The sequence below is a fragment of the Lipotes vexillifer genome, unplaced genomic scaffold (assembly GCF_000442215.2).
Source record: "Lipotes vexillifer unplaced genomic scaffold, Lipotes_vexillifer_v1.1 scaffold1124, whole genome shotgun sequence".
Taxonomy (NCBI): domain Eukaryota; kingdom Metazoa; phylum Chordata; class Mammalia; order Artiodactyla; family Lipotidae; genus Lipotes; species Lipotes vexillifer.
In genome coordinates this window covers 249834-267829 of record NW_006774211.1, presented here as the reverse complement: position 1 = coordinate 267829, position 17996 = coordinate 249834, and the positions used below count along the sequence as shown (strand labels likewise).

At 42.6% G+C, this 17996-nt stretch overlaps 1 protein-coding gene across 3 annotated transcripts in view; it reads left to right on the top strand.

The window, feature by feature from the left end:
- Positions 1-17996, top strand: part of SNCAIP (synuclein alpha interacting protein) — a 156678-nt gene that overhangs the window by 129425 nt on the left and 9257 nt on the right. For 2 of the 3 annotated variants that reach the window (XM_007449034.1, XM_007449036.1), the window contains 5 exons: positions 2488-2613; positions 7587-7756; positions 12770-12862; positions 13499-14567; positions 15819-15889. In XM_007449034.1, the coding sequence (XP_007449096.1) occupies positions 2488-2613; positions 7587-7756; positions 12770-12862; positions 13499-14567; positions 15819-15889 (1529 nt within the window). The remainder of the gene's footprint in view (positions 1-2487; positions 2614-7586; positions 7757-12769; positions 12863-13498; positions 14568-15818; positions 15890-17996) is intronic. The other variant, XM_007449035.1, reaches the window with a different exon arrangement.

Below are 17996 nucleotides of genomic sequence, written 5' to 3'. Positions count from 1 at the left end.
CAGGCCAGTTGCATAGCTTCTTATTAAAGTAAATTGTCCACTGCAGAACACAAAACTGAATTGGAGGGGCTGGGCAAAGACGTGCCTTGTTCTGAACAATAGGATAAACGTTCTTCCTTTATGTAAGTCTTGCATGTTGAATTGGGTAAGAGCCTTAATTATAGGAAAGAATTATCTATGCCATCGTAAGAAAAGCAGGCAGGTTGTCATAACAGTATGGACTGCACCTGCCTGGGAGAGTCAGGGGCCAAGGCAACTCCTGCCTCACACAGACCTTGCCCTGTTCTCCTAGGTCATCAAGCCCCTGCACAGTCCAGGTCTCTAGATTCTTCCCAGATTTCTACAAAGGGAAAATTCCTAGTCTTAGGAATAGTATTCTATTTCCTATAACTCCATTACTAAAAGTTATTCAGTTATATTCAGTTATTCGAAACACTGAATTATAATAAAGGGCATTTTCTGTGCATGTGGAATAGACATATCCACTGTAATATTTAATCGAGTCTGAAAAACGTGAAAGTATGCCTGACAAGAAGGTACCTATAAAACGTTTCTGAGTATCTTGAACTCCTCTGAACTTTACTTGCTAAAGAGAGAAGCTGCTAGAGTATCAGAGAATATCCAGTTGCCTTCTTTAGTTTTCTGATTTATAAAATAATTGAATTGGATAATTCCCTAAAATCTCTGCCACTCCGCATTCTTAACATTTAATATCATGGAGCAAGCCAGGTCACCACAAGCTTGACAATGACCATTGAAGATGGCAGCACTGTCCTTTTCACCAGTAGGGGCACAGCAACCTGCCCGCTTGATGTTTCTGTGTCTTAGGCATTGACTTCTAACCAGTTGGTCATGTCATTGATCTTGAGGTACACCCACTCATCCAGATCTTTTCAGGAGTTAAGATCACATGGTTCGATCATCTGTCTCCAGATAAAAATATTTCGTTTTTTTCCCTACCTAAGTAGGAAAAATAAAGGAAGTTGTTGTACCTTTATGCGTTCGAAACATCACCTGCTCTGGTCCAAATGTCACTCCCAGCTTCCTCCAAGTTTGCCTCTGAAGAAGAGGATTAAGCACATCAGCCCATCATCGCACTCCTGCCTCCCAACCCTAGCCTCCAGGCTTTGCTCCACCTCATTCTCTAGGGACGTGGAGGGTTTCACTTCCTACAAGGTCTGCCTGCTTTTGCAGCTAACACTCACCCTGCTTTCCCGGGGTGCATTCTTGGTCGGTTGTAGGTATTGATTACATTTTCTCTCCTTGCTCTTTAGAGGGCTTACTCCCTGCTTGCTCGTGTAAAAAAGGTGTGGTACAAATATTCAGTCTCTCCCTGATGTCACAGATGCCTTTATAAACAGTGCCCTGTTCCCCACATGAGGGGAGAAACATGAAAGGAGTTGGCTGTTTTTATCCAGCATTCCTTTAGCAGATTAGTTGGCATGTTCAGAAGGTGAAGGCAAATTTAATCCAGAAAAATATAAAAGTTCATGACCAGTCCAAGCAAATAACTGGAAAAGAAAATCCTTTAAAAGGCTAAGGAGAGGTTCAAGGCTATTTCAAACGCATGATCATCTTTTTAAATGTCAAATTCCACCCACTAAACTTCATGCTGTTGTTTTTACCACTCTCATATTTTTTTAACATTATATTTAATTTTTCTATCTTAAAACAGTGAATTCCCATCCCCGTGCTTTCTCCTGAGGCCAAACATAACATGTAAATACCCCAAAAGGCTCAGTGGGTAAAATGCAAACAGATTATGACAACACACACTGACTGTTCTATGTCTTTGCTTTTGAAAGGTTGTGTTCAAAGCTTTGGGTCCCCTTCCTTTAACATAGAAGAAGAGAAAGATTTATCTGTTAAAACAAACAAACAAACAAAAAACCACCAACATTTGGTCAGAAAAATCAAGAGGGTCCCAGTTTTATTTCAGTGTGGTATTCTTATACTTAGCAACTTAAGATGTTGCCTCTTTTTTGTAAGCCTATTGATTGTACGGTATGGGATTAGGAAGGCATGGTTGAAGCATGATAAACTTAAAGTAGGAGCTAGGTATCTCAATAGTCCAAGCTTTTACAATAATATTCTTGAAGCCTCCAGATGATATAACAAAGTAACAAAAACATTGCCTTGGACTCAATAGACTGGACTGGTTCCAACGTTGACTGTCTCACTGTGTGACTGAGGAGGTACTCACACTTTCTGTGGATCAGTTTTCCCACCTATAGAATAAGTAAGCAAAACAAGAGAAGGTTTCTGAGATAACTTTCTGCTCTTCAAATTCTCAGAGCATTCTTCTTTCATTAACTTTAGTCAGAGATGCATGGATTTTCAGTTCATACTGAATGGAAATGTTCTCCTCGTAAGGTAAGCTTGGCTATATCTAAGCTTCACATGTTGGAGTTTTGTTTTCCTCTGTCCTTATATTGGACTTCACTACCTGGCAGTCTGTTAATTCCAGCCTGTCCTTGTGTTTAATAGGAAAAGATTCTGCTGTGGCTTCTTCAGTTCATGCAAGAGCAGGGCATCTCACTGGATGAAGTAGACCAGGAAGGCAACAGTGCCGTTCATGTGGCTTCCCAGCACGGCTACCTCGGGTGCATACAGGTAACACAGGCCCTGCTGCTCTGGAGAGAGAAAGGAGTGCATCAAGTAATAAAACAAAACCTGGGAATTTTGTTCACCGGGAGAGTGTCTGGGTTAAATCAGCTTTTCCTCTTACAGTGGATAATGAGGAGTCAAATTGATAACATTTGTATTTCCAGAAATGCACACAAACACTGGTGTCAATAGCTGTCTGGGTTTCTCCTGGAGTGTCACAGGATGTTGAAGGGGACACTTCTTGCCCTTGCAACATTACCTTAAAGCCCCAATGCTGAGGACAATGAAGTACCCCCATGTTCTCAAGACAGCAGGAAACCACTACCAGACTGACATCGCTGAGTCCGTCACATGGAGGGTGCGCCCTTCCTGCTGTCATTAGCACACTTCGCCTTTCCAAATGTCTGAAACACAGGACCGAATTTTTAAGAAAGAATTAGAAGAATTCCTCAGAGTAGCAAGCAGGAGGCTTAGGAGAGAGAGTGGTGTGGTTTTCTTCTCCCGTTCTCTGTAGTAAGACTGAGCTTCCCCAAAGCATTCAAAAAGTCCCAGAACTGATTACAGGAGGCCCTCGATATTGGTCCCCTCTGCCTGTGGGCAGGCTCAGCAGGGCCTCAGTTGGCCAGCCGCTCCACCCAAGAGCCTCCGGTGGCCTCATCCTTTTAGCCCAACATACCTTGCGAATATTACCGTGTCCTTTGTGTGCAGTGATGTAGAGAGGTTGGGGAGCAGAGCTACAGGAGGTAGGGAGGGCCTTCCCCCTGCCCCAGGCCACCTGGAGGTACATCCAGGAGAGCTGCTTAGAGAGCACAGGGTTCCTACAGGAAGAGGGGTTGGCCTCTCGTCCCACAGCTGAACGCAGAGCTGCACAAAGCTGAGCCACACCCAGTGCCGCCATCCTAACAGCACATAGTGGGAGGCCCTGCGAGAGTCCTCAGAAGCTTGGGGCACACATGAATGTGAAAACTGGGTATTTATTATATATAATAGTTTACATCTGCTAATCCCAAACTCCCAGTCCTTCCCTCTCCCAGCCCCCTGTATAGCACAGGGAAATAGTCAATATCCTGTGATAAACCATAATGGAAAAGAATATTAAATAAAAAATGTCTCTGTGTATAAATGAGTCACTTTGCTGTACAGCAGAGATTAGTACAGCATTGTAAATCAGCTATACGTCAATTTAAAAAATTTTTTTGAAAAACTGGATAGGCTTTTTTACCTAGAAAATGTAAGGCCCTGACTGACAAAACGAAAAGAGAAGAGAGCTGAAGAGAAGGAGGGAGAGTAACAGTGTGAGGAAAAGAAAAGCTTTGAATTGGAAACAGAGTTTAGAATTGACCTGGAATTTAATTTATGAACATAAATCATAATTACCAGAGTCCAACCAGTCACACCATTCTCATCATTGAAAATGACCCAACATCTATGGATTTGTTCCCACATCTGCCTGAGATGTAGGAAAAGGCGATTGACAACGTATGGCTGAAGGCCATGATTAAAGAAAATACTTTTACCTCACCAGATTTATACAGTTCAAAATATATGTATGTAAGAATTCTAAGAAAACAACACTCTTTTTCAGCCTTATTAGGTATTGTTTCTTTTATTCCAAACTCAACGGGTACTTACTGAGGTCCTACTGTGAGCAAGGTAGACTGTATCTCAGAGAGAAAACTGGGAAGTGAGAACTTGCTCGGGAAGGTAGAGAGGACTCAGGGAATTCAGACGATATGGAAAAGCAGTAAATGTAAGAGGCAAGAGATTCATAAAACTGGAAAGCAGAGGTCACAGCAAAAAGCTCTCTGCAGAGTCTCCTCACATGCAACCACTCTGTGGAAAGCCATGCTGATAGGAAATATTTCAAGTGTCTGGGAAGTTTCCCCACTGTTGTTGGCAAAGCGTGCATCTTCTAATTGAAGACACCAAGTTGTAAAAGGAGTGATGAGAAAAGAGAGAAATTTAAATCATTACCAGGATCTGCAGAAAGATGAAAGGAGTGACATTACTTTTTGTGGAGGAAAAATAATTGAATGAAGACTGAAAACTTCCTTTTTCCATGTGACAAAACACTATCATATTTAATAGTATTGAAGTAGACTGTTTTTATCAGCCAATAAATGACTGCAACCCAGAGAAAACCAGCTGATATCACTAATTCTGTTTGAGATCTTACTTATTTTCCTTCTTAATATGTGAGGAGAGGCAGGGTCTGTCTTTTCCGAGTGTTCGTCTCTCCACTTAACACAAATGATATTTTGGGCGCTAGACACCATGGATGTGGAAACTTGAATAATCTTGGAAGCGGGTCTATCCGCTGGGTGTGAGAATTAAAAAGAAAATAGGTACAAAGAGATCGAAAGTAGAAAAGGGGGTGAGCGAGGACCTTTATGAAGTGAAGAGGGGAACTGAGTATGGAAAACATTGGAAAGATAACTGCAGAGGCCAGAGTCAAGGGATGTGATAATAGTGTGTTTATGCTGAGTCTCTGAAAGCTCAGGGTGAGGTGATCTCTGGGACACCCTGTGACGTGGGTGGCAGTGGCCTTATGGCACCTTTTGTGGTGAGTGATCCTAAACTGAGAGGAAAATGAAGCTCCTTAATGACTTCTGAGTCTAAGTAGTCTAGGAATTTAAAAATTACAAGTATTTCTTGTGGGAAAAAACATTTTCTGTTACTAAAACAAATCCAGAGGTCTACAGACTGATCTTGACAGTGTCAAAAAATACGGCAGACTATGACAGTTGATTAATATTGGTGTAACAGCTTTTTGTGGGGTCTGTTGTCATCACAGCATAAAAACAAGAGAGTTTTGATTTTTTTTAAATTAACAGTGTCAGGGAATTCCCTGGCGGTCCAATGGTTAGGACTCCGGGCTTTCATTGCCAAGGGCAAGGATTCAGCCCCTGGTCAGGGAACTAAGATCCCACAAGCCGAGGTGCAGACAAAAAAAAAAAAAAAAATTAACGATGTCAACCATGCTCCATCAAATCTCTCTGCCCTCTACTAATGGTACCCTGGCCAGATTCCTTAACTTTTTGCTTTTGTTTGACTATTAACAAATTTACTTCAAACCAGTTTACAAATCTCAGTCTTATTTCTGGTTCAAAGCTTTCTCCTCCCCAGCCCAGATCAGACTCAGGGTGAAAGGGACTTGGTATGGGACTGAGGCATGACTGGCTTTTTACACACCACCTGAGCTCCTATTCCCCTCTCTCTTCTGGGCTCCAGTGTTGGGGACAAAGGGGAGGTATGGAGAGAAAAAGTCAACTGTCTCTTTGCTTTACTGGCAGAGGTCATGGCATCTCCCTGAAAGGTGTCTTGCTTCTTTAGCTCACTGTGGTTTGCCACTGATGCCCTCTGGGGAAGCCTTCAGAGGCTGAGTCTCTGGTGGGCATGGTGGGTGGGGACTTCAGAGGGTCCTCTTGAGCCTTCCCACTGATACCTGAGACAGGAGGTCTGGCCCCGACCTCACACCCTCCTCCGCTATACAGTCACCTCCACCTGTGTTGCACCCCACTGCCTCCTGTTGCTAAAGAGCCTGCTCCTTTTTTTTCTTTTTAATTTATTTTATTTATTTATTCTTTTGGTTGCATTGGGTCTTCGTTCCTGTGCACGGGCTTTCTCTAGTCGCATCGAGCGGAGGCTACTCTTCATTGTGGTACGTGGGCTTCTCATTGTGGTGGCTTCTCTTGTTGCAGAGCATGGGCTCTAGGTGTGCGGGCTTTAGTAGTTGGGGCACGTGGACTCAGTGGTTGTGGCTTGCGAGTTCTAGAGCACAGACCCTGTAGTTGGGGCGCACAGCCTTAGTTGCTCTGCAGCATGTGGGATCTTCCCGGACCAGGGAATCGAACCCATGCCCCCTGCATTGGCAGGCGGATTCTTAACCACTGCGCCACCAGGGAAGTCACCCAAGAGCCTTCTCCTTTTTAATTGGGTGATAACAAGCTCACAGCAAGCTCCCTTCTACAACATCTGCTCAATATATGGGACATACCCTTGCCATGGCACGTGGTGGGAATGTGGGCCCTGCCATGACAATTCTCTCCTGTTCTTTTTATTCCTGATTGGGTAGGTTCAGCAACAGATATGTGCGCTGCCCAAGTAAATCGGAAAAAGTAAACCAAATTCCTTCTTTTTCTTACGGGCATCCCCAACTTCAAGGGCCCACCCACTGAAAGGGACAAAGCCTCTCACCACAGACACTGCCCTGCACACCTCATAAAGGAAAGGACTCTAAGGTAGAAGGAACCTCCACCCCTTCCCAGTCTCCTTCCGAGGCTGGTGTGAGATTGATAGTAGCCGGATTGGTTGGCTGCATCATTGAAGGCTCCGAAAAGAGGCATCTGATATTGACCACTGAAAGCTCACCAGAGGCTGTCCTTTGTGTGTGATGGTACTCCTCACCCCCACCCTGTCCCGCTGTGGGCTCTGGTGACTGGTTTTGGAACAACAGGAAAAGTTCCATTCAACCTTCTGTTACAGTCGTTAAAAAATACGGATGTTTATGGATGGACCTAGAGAATATCATACTAAGTAAGGCAGACAGAGAAAGACAAACACTATATGGTATCACTCATATGTGGAATCTGAAAAATAATACAAATGAATCTATATACAAAACAGAAACAGACTCACAGACATAGCAAACAAATTTATGGTTACCCAAGGGGAGAGGGAGGCAGGGAGAGGAATAAATTAGGAGCATGGGGTTAACAGGTACTGACTACTACGCATCAAATAGATAAACAACAAAGACCTGCTATATAGCATGGGGAACTATATTCAGTATCTTGTAATAACCTATGATGAAAAAGATCTGAAAAAAATGTATATAAATATAACTGAATCACTTTGCCGCACACCTGAAACTAGCAATATTGTAAATCAGCTGTACTTCAAAAAAATTAAAAATAATAAATAAGTAATATTTAGAGGGAGGTTCTGATACGATCACATGTCTCCGCATTCTCTGACAGACCCTGGTTGAATATGGAGCAAATGTCACCATGCAGAACCATGCGGGGGAAAAGCCCTCCCAGAGCGCTGAGCGCCATGGACACACCCTGTGCTCCCGGTACCTGGTGGTGGTGGAGACCTGCATGTCACTGGCCTCCCAGGTGGTGAAGCTAACCAAGCAGCTGAAGGAGTGAGTGACCTGTTCGTTCCATGAGAACCAAGTCTGGCTGCTCATCGTTGTGCTTAGGTTTCAGCCAGGTCTTTGGAAGGCTCCCTCCTGCTGGTCTTACAGGAATTCCCTAGTATCCTCCTCATCTTCTTTTCTTCCTCCGTCCCAAGTCCTCATGGCCAGGATTCACGCCATTTCTGCAGAGGCAAAATGATATTTAAACAAAAAAGATGCAGAGCTAGCTTCCTAAGCAGAGAACTTAAGCCACAGTGGACAAGGGGAGGGAACCTCTCTCTGTGCTCACATCTCAGGGTCAGATGACGTGGCAGGCGTGGAAAGCACACGTGGGCATCATTCCAAACTTCTGTCCTTAACAGTCTAGCAAATCATCAAAAGCAAGAGAGAGAGAGAAGGGCTAGAGATGGGCCAGTTTCTCAGTTTTCTCAAAAAGAAAAAATGTATATTTGGGAAATTACAGACAGGTCACCTGGTAAATATCACTGGCAGATTTATTGTAAAAATTAAGCAGACGATTCATGAATCCTCAGAATTTAAAATCCTCAGAATATAGACTTAGCGTGATGTTACTTAAAACACTCTTTGTCTAGCTAAAATCAGTTCTTTTTTGATGAGATGATTCAGCTGGTACACACTGCATACCTAGATGCCAGGGGAGCATTTCTGGGAGGCTGCCATGATATGCTTGAAGAATGGAGGACCAGAGGAGAGGCCATCCGAGGGGTCTCCAGCAGGTTGAAGGATTAAGGAGCTGATGCTCGTCTGAGGGGACCAAGGTCAGCCCTTGGAAAACACATCAGCCAAATGACAGCTGCCATACTAGGAAGGGAATCACTGAACATCAAAAATAGTACTCAAAGTAATGGTGACAGATTAGGAGGACAAACCTTAAAAATTAAATTTCAAGGAATAAAATGAAGTTTTACTTTAAAATTATAAAATGTATTTTTTTTCTTCTTTCCTTGTGAAAAAAGACCTGTGGTTGGTAGGAGGGCTTAACTGATTAGAAGTGTAATTCATGCAACAATATGACAAGTCCTGAGATCCTCTGGTTCCTCGCTAAGCTCAGGGAATTGTTTTCTCTCTCTGCTTCTTTTCTCTTGCCTTAGAGGTAAGCGTCTCTGTACTCCTCTGCTTCTCCCCCTGCCAGTACCTAGAATACTCTCTTTAATGAATTTAGGCTTTTACTAGGAAAAAAAATAAAATTTAAACTTAAAAATTAGAACGGTTCCTTTCCCTCCAAGAATCCTCTGCCCAGTTACACCAGACTCCCCCGGGGCAGGTGAGCTAAGCGAGCTTGAACGTCTGGGGAAAATGCACACAGATTCATAACTCAGTAAGCTATCTTGCCACAGTGAACATACTTGTACACGTCTTTATGTACATGCACTGGTGTTTCTGAAAAGGAGTTCCTAGAAGGGGAATTGCCAGAACAAAGTGCATACATATTTAAAATGTGGATAGATGTTGCCACTGTCCTTCCAGAACTGTTGTACCAGTGGACACTCCCCCCAGTAGTATATGGACATATCCATCAAGAGGAACTGTAAAATGGTCCAATGGAATGTTTTTCCTTAAGGTTCGTCCTCAGAGAAAAGATCACAAAACCTTCCACTGTCTCTTACCACGGAGTCGGAGAAGCTTTCATGAGTTATAGTATCTGTTTTATTGGTAGAACTCTTCAAGGTCAGGGTCTTGGTTGCGCTCTCTGTTGATGATCCTGGGATAAAACACACATGTATGCTAATAGACAGCAGTTCTTCCACTGTCTCCAAACTGAATGCTGTAGACAGTTGTAGTTAGGCCAATGACAAGATGAAATATGAGAGGTTACGTTGTAGACCCTAGACATGTACTTAACTCTGCGTCTCAGTGAGGTTGGCAAAACTAGAAATGAACAGAGAAATTCACTTAGTCTAGCCTCAGTACACTGTACCCTTCAGGCTCTAGGGCATCAATAACATCGAAAGGTGCAGGACGAAAGACGGAAAACACTAGTTTTTCAGCCCAAAATTGTTGAGTGGGAAACAGTCTTGAGTGCCTTTTCCTACTAGAATATTTTTACCAACCGTTTGGAGTTAATAAACATAAGTATTATTTAGAAATGGCAACCTTCAGGTCTCTTAGAGATCCTGATCTACAGGCGTAGGTATTATGGGTTGAATTGTGGCCGCATAAAATGATGTGTTGGGGTCCTAACCCCTAGTACCTCAGAATGTGAGCTTATTTGGAGATAGGGTCTTTATAAAAGTAATCAAGTTAAAATGAAGTCACACACACACACACACACACACACACACACACACACACAGTGTATTTTACTTTCCTTAAGTAAAAAAAGAAAATTACAAAATACAGTGTGCAGTATAATCTCATTATCTCATTTCTAAGAAATCCCTCTCTCTCCCCCGCCCCACTCTCCCTGCCGCCCCAAGCTGGTATGATAACACTCCAAAATGTTACTCACTCTTTCTAAATGGTTTGAATTTTTAAAGTAATTGTATTAATTTAGCCATCAGAAAAAAACTAAATTAAACAAAGCTAGCAAACTCTTTCCATGTTGGGTAAAAACAATGAAATAACTTGGTATTTTTTCAATAAAGAGAAAACAATGTATAGTAACACTCGATTTACTCTGGACATAGAAGCATATTATCAGAATGTGCGTTAAAGTTAAGAAAACAGGTCAAAAGCCATAGGTTACAGAAAGTGAAATCTGTTTAGAAAACACATTAATTATTACAGAACTTGGAAAAACGAAAACTGATTCTGATTTTAGAGGAGTAAAAGCAGTATTTACCGAACTCTGAAGTATTAGTGTGGTACACACACCCCCTGCCCCGCCGCCGCAAACTGTCCCCCAAAGATGTCTATCACATCCTAATCCCTGGAAGGTATGAATATGTTACCTTACATGACAAAAAGGGAATTAAGGTTGCAGATGGAGTTAAGGTCACCCTGGATTATTGGGGTTGGTCCAATCTCATCACATGAGTAACAGTAAAGAAAAGGCAGAAAAGGAGATCAGAGAGGCTCAAAGTGTGAGAAGGACTCAATCTGCTCTTGCAGACTTTGATGAGGGAGGAAGGGGCTGTGAGCCAAGAAGTGCAGTAACCTCTAGGAGCTGGCAAAGACCCTCAACTGACAGTCAGCAAGAAAACAGACACCTCAGTCCAAGGAACCAATTCTGCGCCTGATTTGAATAAGCAGGACATAGACTTTCATCCTAGAGCCTCCAGAAAGGAATGCAGACTGTGGATACCTCGATTTTAATCTGGAGAGACCCATTCTGGTCTTCTGACCTACAGAACTGTAAGATACACACGTGTTGTTTTAAATCACTAAGCATGTAATAATTTGTTAACAGAAGTAGAAAACTAATACACTTAGCATCAAAACTGGTAGCAGCTCTCGTGAGCAGGGATGAGGAACTAAACAAATGAGTTACAAGTGTTCTTAAAAGGACTGCCGAGTCTTAGATACTGGCTTGAGGAAGCCCAGTCTTCTCCTTGCCAAATGTCACTGAACATACTCAACAGCTGTCGGCTGCCTAAATTTAATTCTGTGAGAACAGATTTGGATAATACCCTTCCATCAGCCCCAAATACTCTCCTTTTCTCAGAAGTGGTCAGTCTTAGTCCTAACATTTCATCCCTAAGACCTAAGAAGTCTGTGATCTCATTTTTCTCACTCATTCTGTGACTCACATACTGAAAACTTAATTGTCTAAAGGAGGAGCCAGCAACCTTTTCCCTAAAGAGTCAGATAGTAAATATTTTAGGCTTGTGCACCGCATGTTCTGTGTCATAATTACTCAACTCTGCTTTTGTAGCGTGAAATCAGCACTCGATAATATGTAAATGAATGTGTATGGCTCTGTTTCAATAAAACTTTATTTACAAAAACAGGTGATGGGCTGGACTTGGCCCATAGTCTATAGTCTATAGTTTGCTGACCCTAGTCTCAAGAATGAATAAAAACTAAAAATACGTAAGAGCACTCTACTTTTCCCACTTTGAAATTTGGAACTGCATGTCAAGTTTTTTAGAAAAACGTTTAGTGAGGGGTTAAAACAGATTAAGAAAGATTAAAAGGAGGTTAAACTCCTTTTATAGGTTTCTTAGGTGTCAGAGTGAATTATGACACAGTCAAGAAAACTATTTGGAGGCAGTTAGATGGACTGATGACAGAAATCACAAGTATGAATGGAGAAAGAAAGGACTCTATTCTCTAGATTCTAAAAAAGCCCTCAGAAAGGACTAATCAACTTTTAAGTATAATATGCGAGCATGTGAAATATGAATATATAAAAATATGTGAGCATATGTCTAGTATACTAGTCTGCTAGGGCAGCTGTAACAATGTACCACAAACTGCCTGGCTTAAACAACAGAAATTTATTTTCTCACAGTTCTGGAGGCTAGAAGTCTGAAATCAAGGTGTTGACAGGGTTGGTTCCTTCTGAGGGCTGTGAGGGAGAATCTGTTCTGTGCCTCCCTCCTAGTTTTTGGTGGTTTGCTGCCAATCTTTGGCATTCTTTGGCTTGTAAATGAGTCACCCTAATCTTTGCCTTCATGTTCCCGTGATGCTCTCGCTGTGTGTGTCTGTCTCTGTGTCCAAATTTTCCCTTTTCTAAAGGACACTTCATACTGTATACTTTCTACATATATACACATATATTAGGGAAACTTTTTCTATGTCATAGATATTAAAATATATTATCATTCTTAATAGCTGCCTTCATAGAAATAATTGTAAATTATTTACTCAGTCTTATTGGTGATCATTTAGGTTATAGTTTTTTTTACTAATGTGAATAATGAATATCTTTTTGGGTACTTTTGATTGCATCCTCAGGAAAATTTCTGACTTATAAGGATGAAGATTATGCACATTTGTAAGATTTTTAGATTTATTGCAACTTATCGAAAATTATCATGAAAAAATTAATACCTGTTAATTTATGATAGTAGCAATGTGTCAGAGAGCTTATGTGTTTTGGTTTGTTTTTCCCAGACAGACAATGCAACGTGTCACACTGCAGAACCAGCTCCAACAACTTCTGGAAGCCCAGAAATCAGAGGGAAACTCACTCCTTTCTTCGCCCAGGTAATACCAGGAACGTTGGTGGTTAGAATTCTTAACTGTCTTTAATGTGTGAGCCTTCTTTTGGACTTTCTTTTAATATCTTTTCAGAAGATAACAGAAAACAATTTTATTCTTATAAGGAGGAATAAAAATGAGCTATCACATGGAGAAGGGCACTGGACCTAGGGTCCAAAGACCTGAATTTACCTCTGGCTGTGCCATTTCTTCTTTCCAGGACTATAAACAAGTCACTTACTCTTTCAGAGTCTTTTATTTCTTCATCTGTGGAATGGAAATAAGGATATGTAGGTTCATAAGGTTGTTGAAGATGGGTTTAATTGAGAAAATTTGTGCAAAATTAATGTATAAACAATAAAACAGTAGTTTATTGTAGTTTTGTAAAACTATTTATTGTAGTTTTGTAAAACTACAAAAAAATAAATTTTGTAGTCAAAGCAAAAGGTATGAGGCATACTATACTGGTTCTGGTTGCCACCATGGAATGTTTGTAGACTGCTTGAAACAGATATTCATTATTCTTATTTCAGTCTTAGTGATTTATAAGTTATTAGTGGCATTTAAGCCATGCAGTGATTTGTGGCTGTGTTATTTTAACCCAGTAGGAAGTCATCTCATATGTCCTTCCTCCTCTTTCAGTTCACCATCCTCCCCAGCTTCCCGAAAGTCCCAGTGGAAATCCCCAGATGCAGATGATGAGCCTATAGGCAAAAGCAAACCAGGAATCCAAGAGGGGATTCAAGTTCTTGGAAGCCTGTCCGCATCCAGCCGGGCTAGGGCCAAAGCTAAAGACGAAGATTCGGATAAAATCCTACGCCAGTTATTAGGAAAAGATATTTCAGAGAATGTCTGCACCCAGGAAAAGCTGTCCTTGGAATTCCACGATGCTCAGGCTTCTTCTAGAAATTCAAAAAAGACCCCACTGGAGAAGAGGGAACTGAAGTTAGCCAGGCTGAAGCAGCTGATGCAGCGGCCACTGAGTGAGTCTGACACAGACTCCAACAACTCTGAGGACCCCAAGGGCACGCCTGTGAGAAAGGCTGACAGGCCCAGACCACAGCCTGTCGTGGAAAGCGTGGAGAGTATGGACAGCGCAGAAAGCTTACACCTGATGATAAAGAAACACAGCTTGGCATCAGGTCGCAGGTTTCCTTTTAGTATCAAGGCCTCCAAATCTCTGGAGGGCCACAGCCCGTCCCCCACCTCAGAGAGCAGCGAGCCAGACTTGGAATCCCAGGGTCCAGGCTCGGGAACCGTGCCCCCAAGCCAGCCCTCTGGAGAACTCCCTCAGCCCAGCCCTGACAGCACCGCTGCCCAGAAAGTGGCCACGAGTCCCAAGAGCGCCCTCAAGTCCCCATCTTCCAAGCGCCGAACGTCGCAGAACTTGAAACTCAGAGTTACCTTTGAGGAGCCTGTGGTGCAGATGGAGCAAACTAGCCTTGAACTAAACGGAGAGAAGGACCGAGATAAGGGCAGGACCCTCCAGCGGACCTCCGCAAGCAGTGAACCAGGGGATCAACTGAAAAGGCCTTTTGGAACCTTCCGATCCATCATGGAGACGCTAAGTGGCAACCAGAACAATAATAATAACTATCAGGCATCCAACCAGCTGAAGACCTCCACTCTGCCCTTAACCTCACTTGGGAGGAAGACCACAGACGGTAAGGGAAATCCAGGGAGCTCTGCTAGCAAAGGAAAGAATAAGGCGGTGAGTGCTATTTGGAGAATATCCTTTTTATTCCTTTAAATTAATTATATTGTTCCTAACACTACAGATTGTTGCCCTTGGCCACCTTGAGGGCATCCCCAGGAGAATTCCAAAGGATTCATGAAAAGCCAAATTCATGTGTTTCTAATGAGATATGTCGTGTTAGAGTACATTTTGAAAATACTCTAAGAGAGAAAGGTTAAACAAATCACAGGAGATTGTATTCTGGTCCCTAAATTTCCCTAAGTAGTTTTGGTCCTTGAGAATTAGGAGTCATAGACAGGGAGGCATTTCTACAAGATTAGACTACTAATTGATGTGAAATCAGGCCCTTTGGCACTGACTCTGCCACAGGAAGCCTTAGTTCTCCTCATGTGACTGGATAGTTTATTCTCGAGCCCAATTAAACAGCACATAAATAGAAACTCTGTTTCTAAACTACTCAACTTTGGAAGGACCTTTAGAATGAATATACCACAGGGACCCCCTCGTTGGCATTTTACGACACAAACCCCTAAGGAAGCTCTAGTGGTGTGAAGTGCTTGCCAGCGCACAGGGGACAGCAGAGTATGCCATGAACTACATTGTGTAATTGCATTTGTTGTGAAACCATGCACTATAATCTGGATTTAAATCCAGTGAATAAGAGATACAAACATCTTTTTAGGCAACATTTCCTGCATGCTCAGTGCATGCCATGCCCTTAAAAAACATGGTATAGCAGCCAAAATGTGAAACTCTCTGAGGGATAGAGGGATCCAGAATATCCATCCTGCTAACCAGAGTCACACCTGCATCATTTATTATTTGCCATAAGGTAAAATCCTATTCCAGTGAGGTCTAAGAACTGTGCAAATTCTTTTTTGCAATACCAAAATCAAGTTTTAGTTAATATCACTTGAATTAACTGAACACAAATTTTAATTACACTGATTTCCACCGAGTTGTCTTTGTTATAAAAGACTTTAGCATGTATTTGCTTCAGCTAGAAAAGTCACACTTGTGCCCCAAACACCAGGCCTTTTGGATTAAATATGTCCAAACTTACATTGCTGGAATAAAACTTTTCCAGGTGACTTAAGTGTTCCTCTCGTTCAAGTCAGAGATCTCAGCAGTTCCCCAGGCTCCTTAAAGTATGTCTGAAGCTTCTACCCTTTAATCTGTCTCCTGCATGCCTCCTGTTTATTGAGACCTGTGCATGTGCTGAGCTTGTTGCATGTGTTCAGATGATTTTTAATTGCACCTCTCTAGGAGATGTACGACAGCTGCATCAATCTTTCCTCTAACACGCTGATTGAAGAGCATCTGTGTGACTATGCACGGTATGTGGTGCTAGGGGTGTATTGCTCAGCAGTGCCATGCCTTGGCTTTGAATTGCATGATCTTTTACACGCCAGTCCTGGAGCACCTTTCCCAGGGGCTGACACCAAGGAAGTAGAAAATGACAACTCTTTCCCCAAATAGAAGAAGGCAGACTTGTAACTGGGCCTTAGAAAGGGAGCAAGTACCCTGTTGGAGGGGCTTCGGTCCAGCAGCAGAGGGCAGAGGAATTTACTCAGATCACAAACATGCTGTGCTTCCCAACTGACCTTGGCTTTCAGTCTTTGTTTTAATGGAGTCAAGTACCAAGTAAGTATAGAAATGAAATTTCCTGCCATGGGTAGAATGAGTCAACCTCCGATCAGAATCACAACTTTGAAACAGAGCTGAGGTTTTCCTTCATTGCTGGTTATAGACTGAAAGCTCCTTTAGTCAGCAGTCTGCTGCCCTCAGGAGAAGTGAGGTCCTTCCGTGCTGTAGTTGCTCTGCCTCAGTGCTTGGAACCGCAATGCTGGTCCATAAGCCGGTCTCTGAGCTCCCACCAACAGAACAATGGCCTTTCTCAAAGAGAATGTTTGTGATTCAAACTGTATGGATGGCGTATATGAAAGGATCATCTCCAAGGTCCCCAGCGGCTCAGTCTCCTCTTTGAGCAAAGTCCTTCAACATAGCTTTCCTTCGTCCCGCAGGGATACATACAACTCCCTACAGAGCAGGAAAGAGGAGAGGGCTAAGAAGAGAGCAGTTGGCAGGGAGTTAAGTCAGTGAGTGCCTCTTGACAGGTTTATTTCAGAAGAGTTAGACCCCCAACACCCTTTTAAAAGAGACTAATCATTTAAATTAAAAGAAAGCTGTGGCACGCCTTTCAGCACCCTTCCAAAATCCTCCAAAACATTTGTGTGGATGTGTGTGTGTGTATGTATATAATAATTACAGGTACACAAATACAAGTGAATGTGTTGTGAGTGTAAATGTTAGTTCAGAATTCTAAGGTGTAAGAAATGTCACTCTCCTTTTTGTTCCCCTCTAAATCACGTTTAATCTTCCCCAGGTCTCCATTCAGGCTAGAGGAAAAGTAAATCTCAGTCATTTTAGGGCGTTCCCCTAGGGGTCTCATTAATTCCATAAGTTGAAGGAAGCACCTTGGAGCTTCAGTATTTACTGGTCACCAGCATTCTGCTTAGGTCAGGCTCAACATGCTGCCTAAGTCTGGGCTGCTTCTGGCCACACTGGGGCAGGGCAGCTTGGCCAGTGCTAAAAGCCCAATGCCTGGGGTGGGAAGGAGATAGAAAAAAATACCCTTTGCCTTCCCAGACACTGGTATTGGTCCAGTTCTGTTTCTTCCAACCTATCTTCCCCACCCCTCTGCGTCCCCATCTTAGGTTCTGTCTTCTGGTGCCTGGAAAATTCTGCTTTTGTCAGAAGTCACCAAAAATACGCTGAGGCAAAAAGGAAGCACAAAGGCTTGGCAAACTCCTTGGGAGCGGGAAGGAGGAAGCCTCTCATTTCTTCCAGGTTCCTACAGCACCTGGAAACAAGACAATTAGTATCCCAGTAGATTCTCCTGCCAGATATATTTCATCCTGTCTTCTTACAAGTAAGAGAACAAAGCTGACAATCTACTGTAATAGGATTACAAAAATCAGAACACAAAAGGAGGTTATGAGGTTACTCAGACATCCCACAACTGGGTTAACACTTTCCTACTCAGTTTAAGGAACAGTCCTTCTGAAGGCTCAGTTTTGAACCTGTCAGATTCACTGGCTTTATGTATTAACAGAGTTTTCCTTCAGGGATAAACAGAAACCCCAAAATTATAATATTCGATGTAGTTAAATAAACATCCAGACCCCTTCCCCTCCCTACCTTATAAATTAACTTATCCCTTATCGTGGCTGTCGTTTGGCATGTGTTCTGTGCAAAGTGAAAACCCACTAGTTTGTCCATGGCATATGGGGGAAGGTTTCTCTGATTCATCAACACACAGAGGCAGGGAGAACCAGCCCAGTCCGTTCCTTAGATAAAGCAACGGTAGATGTATCTAGTTGAGATAAAGATTCCTCAGAGAGATGAACTAGCATGGGAATGTAGACATGAAAAATACCTAAG